At 42.9% G+C, this 27,776-nt stretch overlaps 1 protein-coding gene across 1 annotated transcript in view; it reads right to left on the bottom strand.

Annotated features, from left to right (window-relative positions):
- HNRNPM (heterogeneous nuclear ribonucleoprotein M) overlaps positions 1–22,109 on the bottom strand; it is a 35,966-nt gene extending 13,857 nt beyond the window's left edge. The window contains 10 exon segments of the mRNA XM_006903748.1: positions 1,423–1,483; positions 2,682–2,731; positions 3,575–3,728; positions 4,393–4,428; positions 4,546–4,584; positions 5,821–5,914; positions 5,997–6,004; positions 6,949–7,001; positions 13,572–13,741; positions 21,991–22,109. Of these exon segments, the coding sequence (XP_006903810.1) occupies positions 1,423–1,483; positions 2,682–2,731; positions 3,575–3,728; positions 4,393–4,428; positions 4,546–4,584; positions 5,821–5,914; positions 5,997–6,004; positions 6,949–7,001; positions 13,572–13,741; positions 21,991–22,103 (778 nt within the window). The 5' untranslated portion in view covers positions 22,104–22,109.
- Positions 22,110–27,776: the final 5,667 nt, after the last annotated feature.

Here is a 27,776-nt window from a genome sequence, read left to right as displayed (position 1 = left end):
TTTAAAAAAATTTTTTAAAAACAGAATAAACTTTTAAAAAAAAGTCATCATCCTGCTCCTCAGTGATCATTACATGGGCAATTTACTTGGGAAGAGGGTAATATATAATACTATGGTGATCTAGTTCATAACATGCTGTGCTGCTAATCCAAAGACTCTACAAGCACTCCTTAAGAGACTCAGTCTCCGCCTATTAAGATCAACAGTCTCAGAAACCTGATGGAAGGTCACTAAAAGATGAAACCAACTCAAAGGCAGTGGGCTTTAGGCTTCTCCAAAAACAAGGATCTCTGATGACAGAGTATTGCATATTAGGTTGCTAACCAAAAGGTGCTTTGAGAAAGGACAGGAAACCTCCTCCCAAATCTGCAGAAATTAAATGGAAAGTCACAAGCAGAAACTGATGTCAATGGGACTAAGTTTGGGGTTTGTTTCTCAAATATCTTCTATTTCTTGAGGCTTTGTGGAAAGCAGACGATCAGCAAAAAAAGAGAAGGACCTCAAAAAGACAGAATGACACAGTAACTGAAACAATGGGCCTGACCACCATCAACATGGCAGGGTTAATCTGTTGTTCACAGGCAGCATTTAACAAGCAATCTTGAGGACATCAATCTTCCCTCTAACTCTGCCTCTATTATGCTTTCACAATCCTAAACCATAATTTCACTGAAGACTCAAGTCTAAAGGCCTCGCCACCAGGTCTTCTCCCCCCAACCCTACTCCCAACCATAGCGCAGCTTTTTACAGACTACCTCACCACTTCCACAAGCTCACGTGCTGCTCAGACTCCTCGTCTCGACTGCCCTCCCAATGAGTGTCACTGCACTCTGACGGAGAGCAATCAGTCCACATTTCCTGTACAAATGATTATCACCAGGATGTTTACTCATGACATTTCTATCGATATTTTCATCTATCATAAAATTCAACCTTTTAAAGGGTGGTAGTTTTAACGTTGTATCATCATCATTATTCTCAAAAGAACTCCCCCACACTAGTTAAGCTGTCAGTCCTTGGTATCTTTAGCTCTAGGTAACCCCTTATCCTAGTTCCATGGATTTGCCTGTTCTCTCAGCTAAATTTTGATGTGCAGAGAGATGGAACCATACAGTACATAGACTTTTGGGTCTTGTACGATACTTTCAAGGTTGGTGCTATAATAGGTATTAAGATAATTCCTTTTAACAACCAGTTAGTATTCCATTGGAGGCTCTTCATTCATCAATTGACTGATATACTGGGTCCTTTCTACTGAGTAAGAGAAATTTTTATCTTGAAAATCTACAGGATAACATATCTGTAACTTTTCCCTAAAAACTTTGAGCGAACCACGAGCAAAACATCACAGCACAAATTCAAGCACACCAAGCTATCCATTCAGTACAAAACCAACATCTAAGCTGTATCAAAAACACTTACGGGGCAGTTGTTGAGGACGTTCAGGAGGGAAATAATCTCCCTTTGGTAATGCTCTCTCATCCTGAAAGAAAAAAAAGGTACCAATCTCAGTAGCCATTCCAGTGACAGACATTTACCACTCCTATCAATACTGTTAACTGCTACTAAGTCGATTTTTATTCCTAGTGACCCTATGTGCCCAACTATTACTGTCCCACAGCTTTCTAGGCTATGATATCTACAAGTGTAGGCCATCAGGTCTTTCTGGAGCTGCTGAATGGGTTCAATCTACTAAGCTCTTGCTTAACAGGCAATACTGAACTGCTGCCCCACCAGGGCGCTTTCAACAGAAATCTGGCTCAATAAATGAAGGAATATCTATTCAGTGAAACAATCTGCTTGGGGAAGGTGCATGTGGGAAAGGCCCACGACTGTTTTGTGAAAAGGCAAAGTACTAAGAGCATGCATGAAAGCTCACATGCTTTTCCTTAGGGATCTGTTCACACTCGCTCATTTCTTTCATCTCTGAGCCATGTGAATCAAATATCTCAAGTATTCTCTTCAGGGAACTGTATTAGAGGGACTAATGTAGTTGATTTCTACAGCTCTTTAGCTTTTTTCTAAGTTGAGGTCCTTGGTGGCCTTCAGCAGGTTCTAATCACATGTCAATTTAACTATTCTCTTCGACATCACATGTCAAGCCTAACATTTACAGACACTGAAGCACTTCAGCAGCCTTTAAAAGTTGTATGGATTTCATTATGCTCCCAACAGCTACAACGCTAACTAAACAGGAATGAGGAGCTCTAGAAGTGATCAGGAGGTGCACTGCAATCCCAAAGCCCTATGGTTTGAACCCACCAGTTGCTCTGAAGAAGATGGGCCATGTTCTCCCATGTGAATTACAGCTTCTGAAAACCTGCTGAGAGTCAGCTATGGGTCAGTCTTACCTCAATGGTACACAACAAACAGGACTGTACTGCAATACCCTGAAAACTGGGAGCCCAAAGATATAGCCGTTCTAGGAAACTGACCACTTGCTCAAGCCAACGGAGGCCAACATAAACTCACGATGCTATCACTGCCAATCACATAACAGAAAACTTACCTGAGGAAACGAAAGCTACAAGGTAAAAGCTACTTCATTTATGTATTTGCTTATCATATCATGCCCTTTTCCAGTTCATAGGGCAGTAGATGGGATACATTTATTCTTCATGTACTAGGATTTTGCTAGTTTATTCAAGCACAAAACAGAGAAAGAATATCCTTTAACTTACCATTTTGACGTGCATTGGCCTATCAAATAGCAGCTGGCCATTAAACATAGCTAATCGTGTAATTAAGGCTGTTTTTCCAATTCTGAAAACCCACATACAGAGCACAGGAGAAAAATACATGCAAACAGGAAAAGATGTCAACTGCTATCAGTCCCTCTAAGTAATAAATTCTTGAGTAATAATGACTTTAAAGAAAATACTTATAATGGAGAAGAGGGGAAAAAACCAAAACACACCTAAACAAAAAACCACCCCAATCACCTTTCAAGTATTTCTGTTTCTGGAATAATGATATACGCAATCATGAAAGACTTGGGGTAGGGGTGATTGCCCTCTAGGTGTGTCACTTAGACTCTGAATGTTTTACCAGTTCATCTTCCAAACAGCACATCATCACTCAACGAGCTACCCGTTCCTAAAGCACCATGCTCACTTGCTGAGATATGCAGATGCTTGATCTCCACATTTACAGACTTTACACAGTAGTGAAGATGAATCTGCTTACTGTTGGGTAGACAGACTAGGGCAGATATGTCGGTTAGGAAGTACTGCTTCCATAACAACACATATCCACTGGAAATGTGGGGTCTTCTGGGGACACAAGAAATCATGCCCCAATCCCTCTCTCGTTTTGGACTCCACCCTTCAAATCCACAAGACACTGGAAAGACTATACATAGTTATAAGCCTGTTTTCAAACTACACAGTACTAGCCCCAAGAAGTATATTATAAAATGTACGCCCCTAGAGTCACAATAGAGAATATTCATACACGAAATTGCTTCTTCCTCACAGAAATTTGTGCTGATGAAAACACCAAACACGTTCACAAGCCACACACACACACACACACACACACACACACAAACTCTCCCACTCTCTCTAAAGGATACATATAGCTTGCACAGCTTCAATGGACTGTTCAAAAGTAACAGTGCCTATTCCACGACTTTTCCCATCTTTATCCTCAAGAATGTCTGCTCGGACCACCACACCAGCCATACTAAATACTTCCTTCAGCTTCTTCCAGCCAACTTTATAATCCAGCTAGTCAAGAGAAAGAGAAAACCTCATTGTATACATTATCAGAAAACCCTGCAGTGTTTTTATTACATTTAGGAGACATGCAATGGTTAGAAAACAGTATTAGAAAAATAATGTCACCAAAAAAAAAATCTATCAACTGCATTAGTATTTTGAAAAAAATATTAAGTCTTAACAGTTTTTTAATAAAATTGATAATCTTAACTATGCCATCTATTGTCCATTTCCTCAGAAAAGTCAGCTCCTATCTTTAAAATTAATATTTTCTAAACAGTAAACAAAAAAGTTCCCCATCTGAGGCTTATCATCCATCACATGCTCTGACCCGAGACAACTAGAGGAGGGAGATATCAATATACATACACTTCCACCCAGCACCTAGACTGCACAAAATACGCCCAGACAGCGCAGACCCAGCTGCTGCTTTTCTAAACACCTGTAAAGTGCAGTAAACACAGCCCCAATAGGACCATAGTCAAGCCGGTGACTTACGGCTGCAGCAGCAACTAGGCAAAAAGAAGAAAGCCCAACATGAACGCCGAATTCTAACAATTCAGAAAGAGAAAAATGCAATCCCCTTCTATAAAATTTTCCTTTTCTAATATCAAAGTTACTATTATTTAATAAAATCCAATTTCTAATGTAAATAATATTTCCATTTACTTACATTTGCTACAAATACTGTGCTTCCAAGTCTTCCGGCCTGTAATGCATGGATAATCTCATTTGGGATGTTAGGATTATTTAGGATACTGGGTGGGATATTAATCATTCCTGGGCCACCTGGTCCCATACCCATCCCACCAGTCGTAGCCATCACCTTTTGCATTGCTCTCCTGGCATGTTCACCATCAGGATCCTGTAACAAACATAAAAACATTGCACTTAATAGACTTCATAGCAACTTTAAAAAACACCACCAAATCCTACAATGACTGATATTATCAAAACTTAAGACATTGAGAAACTGTTTAGAAAACACATCTCAAACTTGGAGCAAACAATTTAAATGAACTTAAATATTAAACAGCCCACTTTCTAGCTAAAAGTGATTTAGAAAAAAGATCAATTTAGTGTTGAAAAGCAAAGTATTAAGAAGTAAAAATGGGAGTGAAGAAGACATGTTTAGGTGCTATCTGCAGAATTTTCAGTTTCAATATGCTCATCATTGGTTGAGATACCAGAAATTAACAATTCAACAAACTTTTATAATCTCTGCAAACTCTAATAGTGATTTTTCAAAATAGATGGAGTAAAAGTTCTACATTACCAAAGAGTTCACATCTTCCAAGTTATTTAGATATGTGACTCAAGTAAGCAAAGTTTGAGCAGTTTTGTGAGGGCCGGATACTGGCATAATCGGTTGTATATCATTCCCTGAGACCTTAACTCTGCCACTCTCCCCTCTCCAAGTTCTGAATCTATTGATCTTTCTCCCAAATGGAAAGGAAGTCAAAATAAGGCAATAAAGGGTCTTATTAACCAAAAACTCTTCTCCCTGGAAGGGAAAACGAGCTTAATTAGCTATGAAAGAGGATCTGAGTAACAACAAACTCACTTTAAAAAAAAAATGGACCAAGGACAGGGTTCATACTGAGTAAGCTAGGTCCGAGTACCCCAGATCTAACACTCAGAAGTGCCCCAGCACAAAAAGCCTAGAACCTACTTTCATAAAACCAGCCAACTGAAAACTCCATGGAGCATTACTCTACTCAGATAACCATGGGGTTGACAAAGAATCCAAGGGGCTGCCATAATGCAGTTCTGGAGGCATAGCACAGCAACTAATATTACATTGGTAGAGATTCTTATTTGCACAAACCTATCAAAACAGGCTCCCTCTGAAGCTTCAGGTGAAAACAAGGGAAGCATGTCTGAGAGAAGTGATAGGTGTTAGTAAGGTGTTCCTAGAGTTGTTTAGGACCTCGGCTTGACAAACGACTACTGACACCAGTTAAAGATCATTTTCAGGAAAAACAGTAGGTTGGTCTGTTCTGCCACATCAAGTCAGACTATTACTACCTTATCCTAACTGTGAATAAGGGCCACACAACAATTTTAAATGGTATCTACTGTGTGTGAATCAAATGCTTACTTCTTTGACTTTCAGTGGTCTTCCACTCAGACTATGCTTGTTTAGAACTTCAGCAGCTTTTTTCATGCTCTCTTCCAGCTTGAATTCAACAACACTATGAGATAAAAGGACATGGATGAAAATAATCGTACTATTTAGAAGATCCAACTGACAATAAATAACTAGATAATACTTACGCGCATCCCTTTAGGAGAAGCCAAGACCAGTCAGAGGAGCAAGAAAAGGGGGGGAAAGAGAAAAGAAACCATAAATATCGATGACATTTACAAATTAAAGATATGATTTATACAACAAGGTTATTTTTGTATTTATATGAACCTTGGGTTTGTTTTTTTTTTAATATTTAAATTAACCCTTCTAAGGGGAATCTGCCAACAGTGTCTTGCCTAGCCTTCCATATTAAAAGCTGGGCACTTCAGTATCCCGTTTACTACACATTACCAGCATTACACTTTAGTTTCTGAAGGAACAATAAGCAGACCCGAATTCAGGCTCTCCAAGAAATCGCACAAACTTTAGATCTGCTTCCTTCTGTACTCAGTTCCTTATCGTCCTCCTCTGAAATCCATCCCTTCCATAAATTAAGTGCATCCTGTTAATTAAGCTAAGCCATTCTATTGCACAACAGAAAATAGTTTAGTTTCTCTTTAAACTATGCCAATTTTAAACATTCAAATTTTAAATATTCAATTTACAATTTACTGGCTCAAAGGCAACTTTTCAGAAACTTTGGGCCACACAACTTTCAAATTCAGCAAAACAACCAAGAGTAACGTTTTCTAGACAAGAACACACGGTTTACATTAATATACCACCACTAAAATTCCATGCATAATTCACACACAGCCAATTCCTCTGTTAACAAAGAAACAATGCTACTATTGGTCCCCAGTTATCCAAATTGGGCATCCAAACAATACCAAAAAAGCTCTTTGGCCAGCCATTTGGAAAAGTCGGACTCCCATTTGCAAACCCCCTCCCACCCCACTCAGGTGGTTGGCAAAAAGCAAACATATCTGCTGTAACATGAGCACTCACTGCCTTCCTGATTTCATTCGATTCCACGCCACCATACAGTTATATTTGTCATGTAGTAAATCCACAGAAATAATTCTCTCAAAGACTTACCCTTGACTTTCCTTCAGCGTCCATTAAGAGCTCCACGTATGTTACCTCACCAACTACAAATCAGTTTCCAGACGACACATAAACCAAGGGAGAAAAGCCAAGAAAACAATGGGAATTTAGAACAATCATCAACAACCGTGTATGGAGCCTCTGCCTTATAAGAAAGCCCAGAAACACTCCATATTCTCTAAACCACCAAACTAGGCATTACAGGTGTGCAGTAAAAGGAGGTGCAAACTCATAAACAATATGTCCTTGATTTTCCTCCCACCACAAACAAGCTACTTCCAGATTTCCATATCAATTTCCCTGTCTGGAATACTCATTCATGACGAGAGGCAATCCAAATCTACAGGAAAGAAGTCTGCAAGGTTCACTTTTTGGGGGGAAGAAGGAAAGCAACTTTACACATACACTTTTACTGCAAAGCAGGTAAACAATACAACTTGCAGCACCACTGATGAGCTCAAATGCTAAAATATAGAGTACGCGTATATATGCCAAAAAAGCAAATGTGTGTGTATATGCATACAAACACGCAGAGCCAAAGAAAGGCTGGCTTCATGGATGTGCAACCACAGAGGGCCCAAAGCTCTGTATTGTTGCTGTTTCAAATTCTTAACAAAGTCACAACAGAAAGCCCAACATGTTCGTGTTGCATCATCCCTCATACACACATGGAAGCTGGCCTGCAAATGGCAGAAGGGTCCCTAAAGGCTAGAGATTGATTGATTACAGAGCAGCACCTGGATTCTTTTGAGTAAGTGAGGAATCTTCAATCCTCGGGCTTTCTAAATCTCCTCATGGGACAGAATTCAAAATAAGGCTCAATTTATATCTAAGACAATTACACAGACTCACATTAATGTATTTACACAATGGGTGGAGAAAAGAATGAAAAAGAGTCACTCTGCAGCTTTTCCTCTAGGTTTGGATTGCCAGTTCATGACCACCATAACCAGACTTCAGGACCCATTACCAACACAACCACCAAAATGGCTGCTGAATTTGAAGATGGCATATAGAAAACAAACAACTTACAAAAACAATCTTTAAGCAGGTGCTTCAAAGTCAAGACCTTTGGTTCTCAATTTTTCTTTAAAAGGACTATTTTTATGTTAAAGCCTTCTCCAACTGAATTTTCAAATTTAGCTTAGCAATGTAAGGGTAAAAATAACCCATGTTTCAATAAATCCTGTCTACTCCAACTAATTTGATAAAAAAAAAAGGGCAAACACACTAAACTATGATAATTTTAAATGGATTTGGTGAGGTATTTACATTTTTTAAAAAGAGAAAATTCTTTTCTCAATGAAATGAACAATTTTAAGGGCATATTTGTGCACACCTTTGCTCAAAAGCAAGAAACTCAAGTTTTTACATCTAAAGCCCCACCTTCTTGTCCTCTCCTGAAATGCTACAAAATGAAACCAGCCCCTTGCACAAACCAGAGAACAAACTTAGTAAAAAGGAATGCAGAAAAGGAGGGACTAGCAAAGCTTTACTTTGGAGCTTAATTCCGTGGGGCAAAAATCACAGCAATGGACAGTAATACAAACTGGCCTTATTTTATCCTAATACAAATTAAAGCTATTTCCAAAATTCTGCAGCCATTCCTAGGATCACATGTAAAGCCATTTATTTCAATAGCAACAGCCATTTCAGGACTAACAGCTCTGGTCTCTCTACTTGGGTAAATTTCTTTAAAACAGTGAAGACAGCCCTCAAAAATTTGTTTTCTAGGAGCAAATCTTAAAAGTAAAAAATAATAGAGGAATCACAGTTTCTAACTCCAGACAGCTTGTAACCATTTTATTGCCAGAATCAAATACTGTTGCATTTGTACCCATAATTACAATTTATCAAAGAACTGTTACCACAACTTAGAAACCAAGCAAATTCAAACCACAGCTTTTTCCCCCCTATAAAGCCAAGTTTAAAGAGATGAAGTCTTTTTCATTTGACAGTTTAGTGATGGTCAGCACCCAACTTTACTCCTTTGTACCAAAAATTGTACTGAAAAGTTTCATCCCCTTTTCCCCCATGGGAAAACCTGTATAGTGAAAACAACCACCAAGGACAAAGGCTGGACTTTCTATTCATTCGACACAGGGAAGCATCCAGAAGTAAAGCAGCTCTGGCTGCAGCACCTTCACACAGTGCCGTCCAAGCTCCTCCTACCTTTACCCAGTGAGCTCATCTGTCAGCGCAGGTGCTGCTCATTCACTCACTGGAGGTCCTTCTGATCCCTATCCTATAGAAGACTGCCTCTTTCAGTTTTATGGTATTAAAAGTCTTTTGGTGCAGCCAGTATGACAGACAGTAGGGAGACATTTCCCCCAAGGACATATCACCTACTCAAATTCAGTGAAATGAAATTTTAAGAGTGAGACAAAGCCTATTGCAGGTTAAAAATCCTAATAAAAACCAAAAACTTTGAAACTCTAACATCAAACATTTGTCTTTATTTTAAAATGCTTTGAGAAATCATTTCTGCCCTACATTTAAACAGGTTATTTAAAATATTGTCTCAAGACTAAACACAAGAGGATACAACTCACAAAACATTCAGAAAATTCTCTGGAGCTACTATGGATTTAACATTTTTTTTTTACTTTTTTTTTGTCAGAGTATTTGTCATTTGTATTTTCCCATTTACTGCTCAAGTGAAATGGACCAATGAAACAAGAGTTCAGAGGGGCACTGAAATTAATTCCTATGTGACAAAACCTGCAAGACCACAGGAATGCAAAAGTGGAGCACGCTAGCACTAGGTCCCTGCCACAGTTTTTGCCACACTTCATACCTGACAACTCTTTGATATCCACTCTACTAGAGGGATGCACAAAGTAACTGCGTTCTAATTTGCAACGTTTTCTTTAATTCACTAGAAATACAACTTGAAATATGGAAAATACATACTTGACACAAGGAATACATGATATGCTTAAGTTTGAAAATCATTAGGCCCTGGCTCTTGAGTCCATGGAGGTACTCACAGGAGAACGCCTCTCTGTAACAGAGCAAAGGCCACCAGTGAGCCACTCAGCTGGGTAACAGTCTCAGCACTCCCATCTGTAACCCTGAGTGTGAGAGGTCCTTCTAAAAGGCAGAATTTTAAGAGAAAATACAAAGGACCTGAGGAGAATGAGGAGGGACAGTAAATTGAAAGTAAAATTCTGCCTGAGACGCCCCCCAATCACCTCCGAGAGCCAAAGAGGTTTTCTAAGATGCTAAGCTTGTCCTCCGGCCTTAGTTTTCGTCAGTTGGGATTTAAAATTTACTTAAAGTGGTAACGTTAAATAATAACAGAAGGATTAAGTGCTTTAAAGAAATCTCTGCTTACACAAGTTAGACTGACAGCTGCTAAAATTGAGACTGACGGCGAGTAAGCAGTATCACTGACCTCCTGTCTCCCTCATCCTGTGCAAGTTCGATGTTTACTCACCGCTGCTGCTGCTGTGGCCAGGCCTACTTCCACTGCCTGCCCCTCTTCCGGGCAGACCGGGGTGGGCAGTCAGACAGTGGCATGTGTTCATCCAGATACTACCTGTTTGTCTCAAACTAATGTAGCACAACTCTAATTCCATTTAAACTCCCCAGATCCCCTCTGGCTCAAGGAACTCTGTATTAGACGGCAAGACTCAAGCATGTCAGGCACCCCAATATGTGTATTTCATTATTAGTCAAATGGAGCATATTATGGAGCCAGCTTAATTTAAATCACTTTCAGATCAGGTTTGACAATCTCCAATTCAATCTGTATACAACACCGGCCCTTTAAGAAGAAAAAAAAAATAGTAATTCTGATGGCCATCATTCCATATAACACCTCCATTAAAAAATAAGCAGGGTTAAAGGAAGGACAACAGAAACCTTTCCTTTTTTCCAAGGGTCCATTAGCCAGACGGGTAAGCAGGAAAACAGGCTTATATTCTAAGGCCTAAGAAAACCCATGTAAAAAATAAAAAAAGAAAGAAAGAAAACCCACGTGAGGAGTTTGGACAGAAATTACAGGTTGGCTCAGACCTATTTTCTCTTTAAAAATCAGCTTTGATTTCAGACAGCAGGACCAAAACAGCTGACTTCTTAAAATCTTGTGATTCGATCCAATGAGAAAGGCATAGGTACCAGTTTACAAGATTTATGGACTTGTATCAGGATATCCTAGAATGCTGCTAAGTTACAGAAACTACACTTGATGTCAAAGGGGAAAAAAGATTAGGAGTAGAGAGGGGCACAGGATGCAATCTCAGCATGAGGATTCTTAGAGGAGCTGCCATCTTCCCATCTCCAAACTACTCCTGAGAGGCTCCAATTAAGGCAGTGCTGTGACGAAACACACAATTCAGATCTGAGTGGAGAACAACTAATCCCATCTCTTACTCCACCAGAATAAGGATTTTAATTCTGCAGGGAGAGGCTCTAAGAATGACTGACTGGATTCTGACAGATCAAATCCCTGGTCTGTCCACTTGAGGGATTCTCTTGAAATGCTTTTAAGGTCTGAGCACCTCAATCTGCAATTCCTTCAGTACAATAACAAGTTCTTAGAACTTTTAACTCATATAACATTCTGAAAACCTATCTATCACATGCATAAAAATTTAAGTTCATAGCAAAACCACTTAAGTCATGTTTGTAAATACAGTAAATTTTAGTCTTCAAACACTGAAGAGCAGTATTAACATTAAAAAAAATCCTCTCTCATGCCTTCCTTTACCCACAATCCAATATTGTTAACAATTTAATTCAACAGCAAAAGTGATTCATTTAATCAGCATGGGGGAGCTCTAAACAAGAACATGTTATGGTTCCTTTAAAAGAACCAGTTTACTGCACACCTGTAATTCTAAATTACACCACCAAAGATACACTGAAAGGGCTAAGCCAGGGTATTGAGAGCAGTATGCCAGGAGAACATGAGAACCAGTTTGGAAGTATCCGAGTAAACTACCAGGCTGGTTGCACAGTGAAAACAGTGCTAAACAGTAAAGTGAGGTGATCAGCTTCTACATTCAGAAATGCTATGGCTGCTGCTGCAGCTGCCAAGATTCTAGACTTCCAGAACAGAATGAGTGAATAGTGAAGCAGTAAAAATGTCACCTACTTTATCCAGCATGCCCCAAAACTGGTTCACATAGTCCTAAAATGAAAAATGAATTTGGCCTGCCATCTCTTACAAAATTCTAACAATTGCATTTTCAAAGCCACATTCCTGGTTCTTGGAACTACTTATGCCTTATGGACATAAATGCAGCAGTCCAACCAAATCACAAGAACACAAATTTGGGGGTTATTCCAAGAACTAATTCAAATGAAACCCAACTGCACTGTGCAATTTTCTACACTTGTATTGAAGCAGCAGTCCCAAAAACCAAGAACACTGCATCTGGGATGCCACATGACACACCCTTCAAACAAAAAGAAGAAACTTCACTCATGCCCTAGGAGCATTTGCAGGAATGATTTGGCTGATCAAGGCAGGAAACCAATCTGACACCAAAACGTGTTTCCATCCATGTTATCTGGGGAAATACCACATGGGAACCACACAGGGGACTCAGAATGCCTGAAGGGGTTTGCTTTGCACCGCATGGTGAGTTAAGTGATGGGACAATAATGCCAGGAGGCTGTGAAGAATTTCGAAACACAATGCTGGGAGAACCAGCACACATACCAAAATGCCCTACCCAAGTGGCGTCTGTCACTGATATGTTAATCTTTTAACAAATCAAGCTCACAACTGTTTTTATTATTAATGCTCCAGAAAAACAATCCCTTTCAGTCCTTGAAAAGGTTCCTTTAAGGTTAGTATGTTTGTAGGCTTCCTTTTTTGGGAAAGAAAGGGGACCTCAAGGCAAATATAAATTGCTCTCTAGCAGCAGTTCTGTCTGAAGGAGGGCTGAGCAGTCTTAGTTCTGATTGCCACCAATTAAGTCCAAGGATCAGGAAGGAAAAAAGGAAGACAAAGCAACAGTGTGGAAGGAGAGGAAAAACACAGTATGCAAAGGCAGGGCCTCCTCAGACCTCCTGGTGGCAGCAGACCTAGGCTGCCCCTATCCGGGACCAGAACTTGAACAACTAGGCTGTGATAAGCATCTAAAGGCATTACAAACCTGCTACCCTATTTTGAGTTTATCAACTGTTTTTCTACTGGCTTTTTCCTCCAGGAAAAGAGGGGAGAAGTCATCTTAGCATCTTAAATAAATATAAGCTCATGTTTTATTTTTATCACAGGAAGATAGTCATAAAATGTTAACATATTATCTTCCTGTTAGAATTTAAAAGCTTAAAAAAAATTTAACCTCTCCCACATAATGTGAAGGATTAAAAAAATGTCCTTTACACAAAAAGGCTCTATGCAAACTTAATCAAAGCCCTACTAACTAAACCATAAAAACTACTGGTAGGCCAAGAGACTGTACAAATCACCCTGCTGAGCACACAGGTACATGATCACAAAAAAAAAAAAAATAAGTGGGAGGGCTTGGCTCTCAAGCAGGGATAGAATACATGCTCTTCCCCCAAAACAGCTTCCAACAACAAAATAACCAAGAAATCAGCCACAGAGAAAATGACACACCAACCTTCTTACCCTACTCAACTACCAGTACCATTACCTTTTTCTTTAACCAGGTCTTTAAGAGACTGCCATTTCACATCAAAAGGTATGTTTGTAATGAAGGCTCTGTATCTCTTAGATGGGTTTGAATATGGCTCAAAGCGATTGCCTCCTCTTTTCATGCCTTTCTCCTTCCTCTTCTCATTCTGAGTAGGTCGTTCTCCTTCACTGAATTCAAAGAGAGAGGGGGGGAAAAGGGATTCATATGTTAGCAATAACATAAAACACAGTATTTGATTTTCCAAGTTTATAGTTCTCTACAAAGTCATCACATTTAACAAAGATAAATGTTGGTTTTGACTTAAGTAATGGCAGAGTTACAACTGTATTCCTCAAAATATTCCTAACAAAAAGTACATTCTCCATGCTTTCCCATGAAACTGTAACTAGCATGAGGTACCAAATTCCTACCTATAGTGTTTTAATGCCATGACTGAACAGACAAGGGATTATTTACAGTATTTCCTAGGACAGAAATAGGAGATTGGAGCTCTGGGGGTCTAGTACTATGGAGAGCTGTGCTGCCAATCTGAAGGCACCTAGTTAGAATCCACCAGCTGTTCCATAGGAGAAAGATGACCAATCTCCTCTTGTGTAATTTACTGCCTCTGAATACCCCAGCAGGATCAGCTTTGAGTCAGACTAGATAAGGAAAAAAACTATTCTCTATAGTTTCTGGCTGCTGTGAAACTTAGAAAACAGAAACCTGAGGTCCAAACAATCCCACCTTTGGTAAAGAAAGAGGAAAGCCCTTCTGCCCCACCCTTTGCTCTCACACACTCCCTTTGTGCCTCCTTCCTGTCAATATTCCATTCCTAAACTCTACGAACTTTGTTCTAAGACAAGAAAATGTTTCAGAAATGCAAATTCCTAAGCAGAGTCATTTAGGAGCAGAGGTCCAGAGAACACAAGGCAGCATTGGACGCACCATGACAGAACTCTGCCATGGCTGGAGAGGGCTGCTTTGTGAACTGCCCAAACTGTGACAGGCAGGCATCCATGAGAGCTGATGAAGACTAAGTGTAAAGCCAGTGGCCACAAAAAGATTCTCTTGGACACTAATTGACTCCTCTGATTCATAAGCATTGTATTCTATCCCACTTCTAAACTATAGGTTCAAGAACAAGTCTTAGTGATTTATGACTAAAACGGGGGGGGGGGGGGGAATCAATAACACTAACAACAAAATCACCTGAAGACATGCTACATCTACAGAAGGAGTTCTGGCATTGCAGTTTCATAGTGTGCTGCTAAACAAGACTATTTTTATATGTAATTAAAGGAGTGATCTTTCTTCTGGGACAGGTTTTGGAGGAGGGAAGATGAGGTTACTTAAACATCAAATGGTGGAACTTCTCTTAAAACCTCTTGGGGATTGTTTCTTTTCCCTTCTTAAATTAGTCCATATCCAATGTAAAAAGGTACCAAGAACCCAACCAATGGTTTGAGTCTTTGTGCAGGTATAGGCTTCATCCTAATGAGAATTACACCCAATTCAACTCCTAGTAGAAAGGCAGGTGAAAGTCTTGCTTAATCTAAGGTTGTCATAAACCTTCAATTTATAAACACAGCATCCGCAAAGTGCACTATATCCAGGTGTGTCTGTGTGTTGTCAACAGATTTCAAGCCTGAAAAGTACCAATCCTGACACTGAGAACACTTTTCTAAAATTTGGTATACCAAATCTTACAACAGACCTTCTTCAGTCAAGCTGCACACCACAAAGCAAATCCCAAAGGGAACATACAACTATCACACAGGCCACCTGTTTGATGCTCCATAAGAAAAGCCCTAAAAAAAATAAATAAAAAATTTTAAAAAAGCCCTACATCAAACACAGCCAAACAATATGTGAGTCTCTCACTCTTCCTGATAGATGCTAATGAGAAAAATTTCAGCACAAATGCATAGAATTAAGATCAACTATCTAGCCTAGGGATTCCCAGAGGGCCCATGTTGGAGTATTTTAATATAAAGAGTTCTTTTTAAAATTCTGACACAAGGTTTGCGTTTTAGAAAAGCTTTATTTTACCATGGAGGGTGGGGAGGTGGAGAGGCATTTTGATTTAGAATTACTGCCTATCTGAAAATTGAGTTAGCCACGTGTTTGAGTTACCTAAAAAATTTTACCCAAAACAGATCCCAGACTAAATTTAGACTGGTCAAATACAAAAGACCATACTGTAACAAACTAACAATCTGTGGCAAGGGTTTCTCAACCTCCTTACTATTTCCACCAAATAATCCTCGGTTCTTAAGGGCTATGCCACGCATGTCTACTTGGCCAAATTCTCTGGTCTCTAGTCCCAAGAAGCAATGGCACTCTTACTTTCTCCATCCTAGTTATGAATATGACCATCAAAAACATCGTCAAGAAATAGCTAAGAAGGGGAGCTCTGGTGGCCTAGTGGTAAGGAGCTGCAACCGCAATCCCAGAGGTGCATGGTTCAAATCCACCAGATGCTCTCCCGAGGAAGGAGGGACAATCTCCTCCTGTGCCAGTCAGATCTGACGGTACACTCACACAAAAACAATAAAATTAAAAATAAATAAATAAATAAAAATAAGAACTAGCTAAGGAAAAAAAAACTTTCAAAGGACAAAAATCACCATGACAACAACCACCAATCTATATTGATGGGAAGGTGACCAATGGTTGGTGGAAAGTTGGAACAGGAGAAGTCAGAGAGACTACAAAGAGGCAACTTGGGGGTGGGTGTGATGGATATTCACTGCTGACTGTGGTAACAGTTTCACATGCCATAACTTAACAAAATGGATATTTTAAATGAGTCAGCTGACTGTCTCAATTACACTTCAATAAACCTGTTTCAAGAGTCTGTAAACACTGGACATCCTGAGCCCAGGAGGGATCCCAAGAGATGAAAACGGAAGCTGTCAACAATTTTATTTCCCCTGGATCCAAAATGAACACCCATAGTAGCAGCAATCAAGAAATCAAAAAATATGGTGCACTGATGTAATGGGCTATTCAAGGACCTGTTTAAAGTGCTACAGCAAAAATGTCAGTTTAAAGACCAAGTTACCCGATCTAAATTATAGTGTTTTCAATTGCTTCCTATAAATATAAGAGTTGGACAATAAGGAAGACTGAAGAAGAATCAATGCCTTTGAACTGTGGTGTTAAGAGAACTGAATATACCACCGAGGGGTGGTATTTGCCTCAAAGACAAAAATTTCATCTCACATACTTTGAGCACAATGCCAAGAGAAGTCAACATCAAGCTTAAGAAAGGAAGATCCTGAATGAAATAGAGTGACACAGTGACTGCAACAACAAGTTTGAGATTGTCAAAGATGGCGAGGATGGTACAGGATAAAAAGACATGGTTTAGATCTGTTATTCGTATGACTCATGAGTAGTTGTAATAGACTCAAAAGCACTTAACAAGTATATTGGTTCTATTTTAAACCTGGTCCATTAACTTGACTTGTATTAACCTGTTACTTCATAATGTATTGATAAAAACAAACCTAGAATAGCTTTAAGTATATTCCTAGTCATTAAAGTGTTTAAAAACTATATATGAAGACAATTAACAAGTGCTTATTCCACAAAAGCACTGATACAGTCATGCTGCAACATGTGATTTCGAGCTCTCTTCTGGGCCACTATTCCCATACATACATCTCTCCTTATTCAGAGTTTCTCAATTCAAAGATGACTGTTGTTTAAAAATCACACCCTGAAGTATCTATATCCTATCTCTTCAGAGACAGACTGCTCCTCCCTCTACCGTCTTGAGAAACATCCTTAATGCAAAGGATTTTAGCACTGAAATCCTTAACTCCTGAGCTCCTCTGATGCACTCAAACTGTAGCGGACACTATTCATAGCACTATTTCAGAAGCACATCTATCCTGCCTTTGCTTCAAGCTCTACTATGCTAGCTCTTTACCAGAAACACTAGAACATGTAGCCATAGCTACAGCACAAAGCTGTAGAATCAACAAATATTAGCATAGACAAAAAGCAGTTTGGTAAACTTTAAATACAAAGTATATAAAGAAGCAATGATAAAGAAAAGCTAAAGTTTTAGGATCACCTCTTACCACCATTTCTTTTCTAGGACTCATGCCCTTCACCTGGAAACTGAGATTAGTATCTACATTGACTAGTTCCTGGCAAAAACTAGCTGACAATTATATACTTTAGTACTCGTTTTCCTTGGGAGTAGAAGAGTGATTACTTTCCAGGCTGTAACACTGCATATCCTGATCAGGCTTTACAACAATCCGACCAGGATGTGGTGAGGCATCCTAGACACTGGTACAGACTACTGAAGATTCTGTTTTTAACACACTGCTTATATGACTGACTACCGAAACAGTTAAGGAAAAACTTAGCCCATGAACTCAAACTAAGTATTATCTTTGCAGACTACTCTCTCTTTCCCTAGTCATGAATAAAATCAAAGAGCAAAGCAGAAGTTAAAATTTGATGGACAGCATGCACTGAAATAATTCAGAGAGCACCATTCTAATCCTGAGCTCCCCATCAAATGCGCCTCACACACTCATACAATCACTTTTAAAAAAGTATAAACAAAGCCAAAAATCCTTATAAAGCATAGAAAAGCTGGCATAAACAAAAGCCATTCCAATGATTGTTCTGTGAGTACTGGAAGTACTATGGAAACAGCAACACACACCTAGGAATCAGGCTGGCCTCTGAGTATCCCAATTTTAAATTTTCTTCTTAACTGTAAAATCCACACTATTTTCCAGGAAATTTATTTAAAATAAATGTTTATAAAATAACAAATTCAGCTGTTTCTTGATTCGGCCACAAAATTAATGAAGAGTAGGTAAACGAGTGGATTTTAAATATACAGTATAATTAATTTCACACAACGTAAGCCTTTACAGTCTTCTAAAATTAGTGATTTCTTCCTTAACTAAATATATTCTAAATCAGGATTTATCTCAAAGTAGAACCACCTCTCTTCTCAGAACCAGTAACTTTAAAAACAAGCTGGCCAACCTGGAGTCTTGAGCAATCTCCTTTGTCTCCTGCATGCTGTGGTTAAGAGACAACGTCAGAAGGAGCAAGATTCCATTTTCTCACTTCAGAAACACTCGACAAAGGGGGCTCTGATGGCCTAATGGCAAGAAGCTGTACTGTAATCCTAGAGGTGCACAGTTCAAATCCACCAGATGCTCTGCTGGAGAAGGAGGGACAATCTCCTCCTGTACCAGTCAGATCCAAGATGATGGTACACGCACATATACACACAAAAATTAAAACAAAAACCAAAAAAAATCCAAAACAACTTTTTAAAAAGAAAAAATAAACACTTGGCAAGTAATAAAAATTCCTTACCCTGAATTCAATGACTTCAAAGCTGGCGCTAAGCACTATAGCATTAAATATTACAGCACCTTCAGTCTTTTCTAAATATGCAAAGCATATCCCAAAATCTACTGTCTCTGCCTCTCTCTCCAACCATTTTATCTCCTCCTCTTCTTACTGGAGGTGGAACACACCTTACCTTTAAAATACTAGAAGGAGGGGATGGAGTGCGCCTGCTCTGTGCACCCCACCACTCCCCTCAATCATAGGGCTCCTATGAACAATGAATCTGAATGCTGCCTTATCCTCTTGAGCCTTTATCCTTAATACACTGTTGCTGCAGGGATAATGTCACTCAGCCCTCCTCTCTTCTGCCATCCCTCCACCTTCTCAAGCATAATGTCCTCCTCCAAATAACCTCTTAAATCATTCCAGGTGCACTTTCTCGAAGATGTATGTTTGCTTTTTTTGGTAGTCCATGGAATATTCAGTACTCTTCTCAAATACCACAACTCATAGGCATCAATTGTTATGTCATCCTTAGTCATGATCCAATTTTAAGATGCATAATAAATTGAAAAGATGAAGATCTGAATTAGACACACCTCAATCTTTAAACTGACATCGTTTTTTCAGCATCATTCACACCTAGCACTGAATAAACTACCTTACTGTAAATGTTTCCCTGCTCCACCTCCCACAGGCTTCTGAAGCCCTTTGTTTCAAAAGCTTCAAAACAAAGTTTTCCAGAAGCTCTGTCCTAGACTCTTGTCTGTCTAGACTTCTCTCTCCACAAAACTATGTCTTCTCTCTACTTCAGGTTTTCCATACTATCCAACGAATCTGTCACAGGGCTCAGAAAACGAAAGTTTGAAAAATGTAACACCTATATTATAATCTCTAACTCAACCCACAGTTACAGTGAGATTCTAGTCTGTGATAACCACATTCAAAGAAAATAGGAATATAAAAAATAAGTGTACCTTAATAACCCTGTGTGAGCTGGAGCATATATAACAGCTGTCTACACTCTCCACCTCTGGGGTTTAGTGGAGTACCAGTATCTCACTTTTGCTGCCAGTCTGTATTAATTTTGGGACTTTAATTTCACCAACTTCAGCACTACACCCCTGGGGACCTATGTGGCCTATTAATTATACGAAAATTCATGTTACCCTTAAAAAAAAAAAAGTATCTCTGCCATGTCCTTTAAAATGCTTTCCGATACTGAAAACACAGTTTCAGCATCAACAATAACAAAACAATTCAAAGCAGAAGATATCTGGTCTTGAGAGTCTTCCTCTAGTCTTCAGAAGTCCTAAAGACTCCCTCCCACAAACAGATGGTGAAAACAGACAAAACAACGCATCCCCGTGCGAGGGTTCCAGCTTAGGGAATACTTAGAAAATCGTTTTGCCTGAATTTCCTAGGGCCACCCTTTCGGATTTCTCTTCTTCCTGCCCACCTGAACAGCGGCGGCCTGAAACGTTGCCGTCTAACAGCGTGGCTGGTGTCCACTGCTGCACTCACTGCTGCCCGGAGGGCATGGACGCCGGCTCTGGAAGGCGGCTTTCCGAGGCTGTAATGTCAATCGTTAGGGTCCTTGAAGAGGGACATCATGCTTGGGAGGGTGGAGGGACAGCGCAGGAGGGGAAGACCCTCTATGAGATGGATTGATCCGGTGACTGGGGTAATCGGGACGGTGTGTCAGAGGCGGTGCGGTTGGCGCAGGATAGAGCAGGGTTTAGAGCTGTTGTGCATAGGGTCGCTATGAGTCGGAAACGACTCGATGGCACATAACAACAACAATGTCAATCGCCCAGGAAGAGCCTGCCTGGCGTTCTCCCGTGGGGCAGAGGGTGGATTCGAACGCTAAGAGCGGCACCACCTTGGGGCTAGCAGCGCCACGTGCTAGGGACTCGGCCACCAGAGCAATTTTGCACGCAGCTTGGAAAACCTTATCGAGAGCCTGCCCCCAATCGGCTCCACGAAGCAGCGAGTTTCGGGGCCGTCGCCCTGGGTGCTTCCCCCGCCCCCAACATCTTGTACATAACGACACTGCAATCTCAGCCTCTCCCCCTGGAAAAACTGGAGGGAAACACGAGCGGGCCCGCGCCCTTCCCGCCCGCGGCCCGGAACCCGCAGCCCGCTCCCGGCCGCAGCCCGCGCCCCGCTAGAACCCGCTCCCGTCGCGGCCTCCTTCCCCTCCGGGGCCGATGACCTCCCAGCATGGCTTCCCCGGGGCTCGCGCTCCGCCAGCTCCGTCCACGCGACTTTCAAACCCCGAGGACCCCGCGGGCGACCTGGAAAACCCGGACGGGGGTCGACCGGGGGGGGGGGGGGGACGGGGAGACAACGACGGAAAAGGTCCCCCCGCCACATGGCAGAGGGGGGAAGAGCGGCTCCCCTCCGGCCCGGATCCCACCTCCCGTTCGCACGCTGTTTGGAAGCGGAAACAGGAGGCGGCAGCGGGTCGGACCCCGCCGCGAAGACCGAGTGCGCAGCCCAGGGCGGCGGGGCGGGGAGGCCGGTCCCCGGGGCGGCGGGGAAGCAGGTCCCCGGGGCCGACCGGAGGGTGTGTCTCGGCACGCGGCCTCCGACCCCTCCCCGCACCCCCCGCCGTTGACGGCGCGACCGCGCGGGACCTGCGCGCGCACCTCCTCCCCTCCCCCACCTGCCCGGACGGGAACTCGAGCCCCGGCACGAAAAAGGAGGGGGCGGGGGGCGGGGGGCGGAGACCCACCCCCGCGGGAGGCGGAGACCGACCCCCAAGGTCACCCACCTGGCGGCTCGGGGCCGCGCCATCGTGTCCACGCGCGGACCGGGCCCGCGGGCCTCGCGCCTCGGCCCCGGGGTCGGCCCACGCCGGAGACGGCTCGGAGGACTGAAACCCCTATTCCTGACAAGGAGAGGCGAGCCAGGGGGGTGCTCCGGAAGCCGCCCGGCTCCCCACTCGCCCCCGGGTGTCCCGACAAGAAAGGCCGGCGCCCAGGCCTCGCCGAAGGCAGACCGCCGCCAACAGACCTAACGGAGCCGCCGGAGCTGCGAAGGCGCCGCCGGCCGCCGCGAGGAGCCCCGGGCTGACGAGTAACCAGAGACTCACCCTTTAGGACCGGGAGTTCCGTTGCCGCTCGCCACGCCGGGCGCGCTGCTCTCTTCCTCCATCTTGGGCTCTGTCGCCGCCACCTCGGCCGCCGCTTCGACCCCTGCCGCCATTTTCTCCGCGTCTGGGCTTTGTGTGAGGGAGCGAGCTGTACGGCGCTGCGCCTGCGCGATCACGTAACGCTGCACGACCAGTAACGTCCACACGCTCCGCCGCCGCCGGCTCCCGCGGGCTTTTCTCCCGCCAGGGCCACGCCCCCTCTTCCGGGCCACGCCCCCGCCGTGCGCAGGCGCACACCCTGGCTGGCAGGGGGCACCGGCTGCGTGATTGGCAGGCAATTAGACATCGTCCTCCCTGATCTAATCAGAATGAGGCCGGCCTGTAGCCAAAGCCTTGTCTGGAGGTCCCTGGAAGGTCTTAACCAGCTAACAACGTTGGAGGCGTTACCCCCCCCGCCCATTCATGGCGGCTCCATGTGTGTCACAGTGGCTGGTTTTCAGAATGAGATCCTAGGCTTGTTTCCGAGGAGTCTCTTGAGTGGCCGTGAACCTTGAGTCTTTCGGATAGCAGCCAAATGTTAATCATTTGCACCACCCTGGGACTTCCCAGAAAGTGTGGAAGAAGACTGTAAAGGAGTTAGCCAAGCAGTGAAAGGAGACATGAGGAATCTCATGTGTGAAGAGCACCATTTCCCTAAATACCGTAATAGAACAGGTGTGGGCAGGGTGCAGTTGTAATCTCCACCTGCTCCTCAGAGAGGAGAGAGATTTACAGCCTCAGAAGCCTGAAAAGGTTGGGATCCCCTCAGCAGTAGATTTGGGTTTGGTTTAGAGGGCTTTCATTCAGGCCATGGCCATTTCCATCACTTGTCATGCATCTGAGAGCTGGACAATGAATAAGGCTGACAGAAGAGGAATCCAAGTCTTTGAGCTGTGATGCTAAGACAGGATGGGATTCAGATCCATTGTTCATAGGGTTGCTGTGAGTCCTACATGACAGAACCTAACACCACCACTTCCATGTACAGTGACTCCATATTCCCTCCATACTTTGGACATGCTGCTATGAGAGGCTATTTCTTGGAAAGCAACATCGTGCTTGGGAAAGCAGAGGGTTGGCAAAGGACAGGAAGACTCTCAACCAGGTGGATTGACACGACTGCTGCAGTGGGTTCTAGTGTGTCAGGAAGTGTGATGATGGCACAGAATAAGACAGGGTTCAGACATGTTCATAGGGTTGCTGTGGGTCGTACTCGATGGCACCTAACAGCAATAACAACAACAAGAAGGACCTCTCCAGAATGCTAAAGAACAATAATATGAGTTTAAAAGACAAAGGTACAACTGATTCATGCCATGGTCTTTTCAGTTACTTTGATGCATCTGAAAATTGGACAATGGCAGATGAAATGATATCTTGAGTTCTTGTGTTGAAGAAGAGAACTGGACTAGCAAAATGTACAAACACATCTGTCTTGGAGAAAATGCAGCCTTAGTGCTCCTTAGAGGCAAGGATGAAGATACTTGGTCACACATACTTTGGGCATGTTGTGAGAAAGAACCAGTCCTTGGGGAAAAAGACAGCATGCTTGGAAATGTGTCATAAAGGAAGATCCCCAACAAGGTGGATTGACAGAGTGACAATAACAGTGGGCTTGAATATATCAGAGATCATGTGGAATGTGCAGGACGGGGTAAGATTCATCTCTTGTTCTTGGCCTCACTATGAATCATAGTCAACTGGACGGCACCTAACAACAACAGGAACAAAGCTTCCTGTTGTTGGGTAGCTTCTGAAGGATCACAGAAAACTCTGGAGCACAGCTCTGCTCTGACATCCAAAGCATCCTCATGAATCAGAGTTCACTTGAAGATTTGTTTGTTTTTCTCTTTAGGAAGCAGATTTTTTTTTTAATTCCTCCAAGACTCCTCTGGGTGGATTTGATGGTTAGGTTCAAATCAGCAGCCATGTGTTTAATAACCTAGCACTTAGTCATTTGAACCACCCCTCTCCAAGTTTCCTCTGCCCAGTAAGGATTGGAAACCACAGCAGGGAGTGAGGATGAGAGGGAGGACTCAGGACTCTGCAGTGGGAACAGAAGCCACCTCTGATCCCTCCTCCATAGCGGATATGACTGGAAAGCAGGAATGAGTTCAGGCAGGAGACGACTCTATTCCAGGATGGTTCATTTCTTCCAACACTGCCCAGATAGGGCTTCTGCCATACTCTGAACTACTGTTTCCTTCCTTTAGATTGACAGCCCCCTTTTTTTTTGTTTTACCTTTGAAAGGTACTTAGATTTTTATGCTATATCACAATACCCACACAAACTTTGCTCTAAATAGGTTATTACCATGGTGTTTTCACTTGCTTCCTATACATCTGGAAGTTGAACAGTGATTAAGGAAGACTGAAGAAGAATCAATGCCTTTGAATTTTGGTGTTGGAGGACTGAATATCCCAAGGACTGCCAAGAGCACAAAGAACTCTATCTTGGAGGAAGGGCAGCCAAAGTTCTGCTTAGAGGTAAAGAGAGCAAAATCTCATTTCACATCCTTTGAGCGTGTCGTCAGGAGGGGCCAGGCCTTATAAAAAGACATCAAGCTGGTGACAGTAGAGAATCGGCCAAAGAGAGGAAGATCCCCAACAAGATGGATTGATGTGGTGACTGTAACAAGGGGCTTGAGCACATTAGAGATGGTGAGGGCGGTGAAGACAGGCAAGGTTCAGATGTTGTCCAAAGGGTCACCATGAGTCTTAGTTACATGAAGGCACCTAACATACGGGAGTCTGGACTTAATAAGGAGGAATGTGGCATCAGGATTGGAGGAAGACTCATCAACAACCAGCTTTATCCAGATGACATAACCTGACTCGCCAAAACTGAGGAGGACCTGAAGTGTTTGCTGCAGAAGACCAAGGTCTGCAGTGCTATGAACTGCAGCTCCACATCAAGAAAACAAAGATTCTCACCACTTGGCCAATTAGCAACACCATTATTGATGGAAAAGAGTTGAGATTGTTCATCACTTCCACTCGCTCGGTTCCCCAGTCAACACTCATGGCACTAGTCAGTTAGTTAGGTGCCGTCAAATTGAGTACAACTCATAGAGACCCTACAAACAGAAGACCTAAACCCTGTTCTATCTTGTGCCATCCTCACACTTCCTGAGACACAAGAGCCCACTGCAGCAATCACCGTGTGAATCCACTTAGTTGAGGGTCTTCCTCTCCTTCACCGACCCTCCACCCTTGCCAGCATCATGTCCCTCTCCAAGGAATAGCACCTCGTTGCAACATGCCCAAAGTATGTGAGGTGAAGCCTGGTCATTCTTGCCTCCAAAGAGGACATTAGCTGCACCCTCTCTAAGACATACCTGTTAATTCTTTTGGCGATCCATGGGATGGTCAGTGCTCTTCTCCAAAATCACAGCTCAAAGGTGTCAATTCTTTTTCTGTCATCCTTATTCACTGTTCAGCTCTCAGAATATAGCAAGTAATCAGAAAAGACCATGGCTTGAATCAGACACACCTTAGTCCTCAAACTGACATCATTACTTAAGTCAGAAAATCCAAAGACAAATTGCATTTAGGAAAAACTGCTTTTAGGGACCTCTCCAGTGTCCTGAAGAGCAACATTGTTAGTCTAGAGACTAAGAGGCACCTAATCCAGGCCACTGGATTTTGCTCTACAGAGGATAACTTGTGGTTGCTGTGAAGATGAACACTGTGACACTGATGTGTCACATACGAGAATGGTTACCCATGGTGGAGAGTGTTTGGTGGAGCTCCCCAATTAAAACAAGCTTGGAAGCAGGAGGGGAATCCACTTCCGAAATAGCTTGCCTCTGGAAACCCTACGAACTTGAAGAAACGATGAAAAGTTATACAAATGTTCAGGTCTTTCGTTCATAGGGTCACTATGAGTCTCCTCTGACTCGACAGCAATTAACAAAACAAAGAGAGCTCAGTTGGCCTAGTGGACAGGAAGTGATGATACCTAGCCAAAGATGAGATTTTAATCTGCAGCCCTCAGGTGGGCCTGGTTTTAATTGTTTTTGGTCTAAGTTGCCTATTTGCTCTACAGAGGTAACTTGTGGTGGCTGTGATGCTAAACACTGTGACACTGATGTGTCAAATGCGATAATGGTTACCCATGATGGACAGTGTTTGATGGAACTCCCAGATTAAAACAAGCTTGGAGCATCCACTTCCGAAACAGCTTGCCTCTGGAAACACTATGAACTTGGAGAAACAATGAAAGTTATAAAATGTTCACGTCTTTCATTTATAAGGTTGCTATGAGTTGCCTGCAACTCGATGGCAATTAACAACAACAACAATCCAGGCCACAGTCTTTTCAATCACTTGCTACACATCAGAAAGCTGGGCAATGACTAAGGATAATAGGAGAAAACTTGATGCCTTTGAGCTGTGCTACTGGAGAAGAGCACTGAACATACCATGAACTGCCAAAAGAACAAACACGTGTGGCAGCCAGGAAATCAAAAAACGTATCGCGATGGGAAAGTCTGCTGTTAGGGACCTCTCTAAAGTACTCAAGAGCAACAGTGTCTCTCTGGAGACTAAGGTGCACCTGATACAGGCCATAGTCTTTGCAATCACTTATGCATCAGAGAGTTGGACAATGACTAGGGAGGATAGAAGGAGAATTGTTGCCTTTGAGCTGTGGTGCTGGAGAAGAGTATTGAATGTACCGTGGACTGCTAAGAAAACAAACAGATTCATCCTGGAGAGGGTTAAACCAGGCTGCTCCTTGGAGGCAAAGATTCTGGGGCTTCGTCTGACATACTTTGGACAAGTTGTAAGGAGGGACAATTCCTTGGAGAGGGACATCATGCTTGGTAGGGTGGAGGGACAACACAGGAGGGGAAGACCCTCTATGAAGGTGGATTGATTCAGTGACTGGGGTAATCGGGATGGGTGTGTCAGAGGCAATGTGATTGGCACAGGATAAAGCAGGGTTTAGGGCTGTTTTACATAGGGTCGCTATGAGTCACAAAAGACTCGACTCGATGGCACATAACAACAACATCATATATAATGCTGCTCCCGCCTTGTCAAGGAATCCTGATTAAGCCCAATCATTAAGCAGACTACTGATGTAGCCTGGCAGGAGAAAGGCTTTGTAATCAGCTTTTGTAAAGATTACACCCAGGTCAAGCCTGTGGAGCAGTACTGCTGTTACGTAGGGTCACTATGCATCAGAACTCACTGGGCGGTGCCTTATTACCACCACCTGCTCAGGCCTCGAACACCGAGGCTCTGCTGCTTCCTCCAGTGCTCTGGAGCACAGCCCTCAAATCAGCCAAGCGTGCTCTTAAAACTCCCAGAGGCTCCTGACCACCCATAAGCCCCAGCGCCTGGCTTTGGGGCCTGGCTCAGAAACGTCTCTGACAAGGCTGAGCAAGGCCTCCCTTTATTCACTGGGGTGGGCTCAGGAGAAACAGTGCAACTTTAGAAAGTCAAGGATGCCGGGGAAGCAAGTCTGCCGGAGGCAGAAAAGCGCAAGAAGCTTGCTGGAACTTTCCAGCCCCTTGACGCGCCAGCCACAGCCGCCAGTGTGGGAAGGTGTCGAGCAGACCTCGGGGTGAGATCAGGTGCCCGCACTGTGTGAAGCTTGGAGCCACATCCATCTGTCCTCGTCATATATGACAGTGTGCAAAAAAACTGGAAAGCCAGTCCCGTGGTCCCAGAAGAGGCTCCGCTTGGTGTCTGGTGGCCCGAGAAGCGTTCTGGCCATGCGGGACTGGACATGCTCTTCC

The sequence above is a fragment of the Elephantulus edwardii genome, unplaced genomic scaffold (assembly GCF_000299155.1).
Source record: "Elephantulus edwardii isolate Elephantulus edwardi_28Jun2011 unplaced genomic scaffold, EleEdw1.0 scaffold00185, whole genome shotgun sequence".
NCBI classification, from domain to species: domain Eukaryota; kingdom Metazoa; phylum Chordata; class Mammalia; order Macroscelidea; family Macroscelididae; genus Elephantulus; species Elephantulus edwardii.
This window is presented reverse-complemented; position numbering and strand designations above follow the sequence as displayed.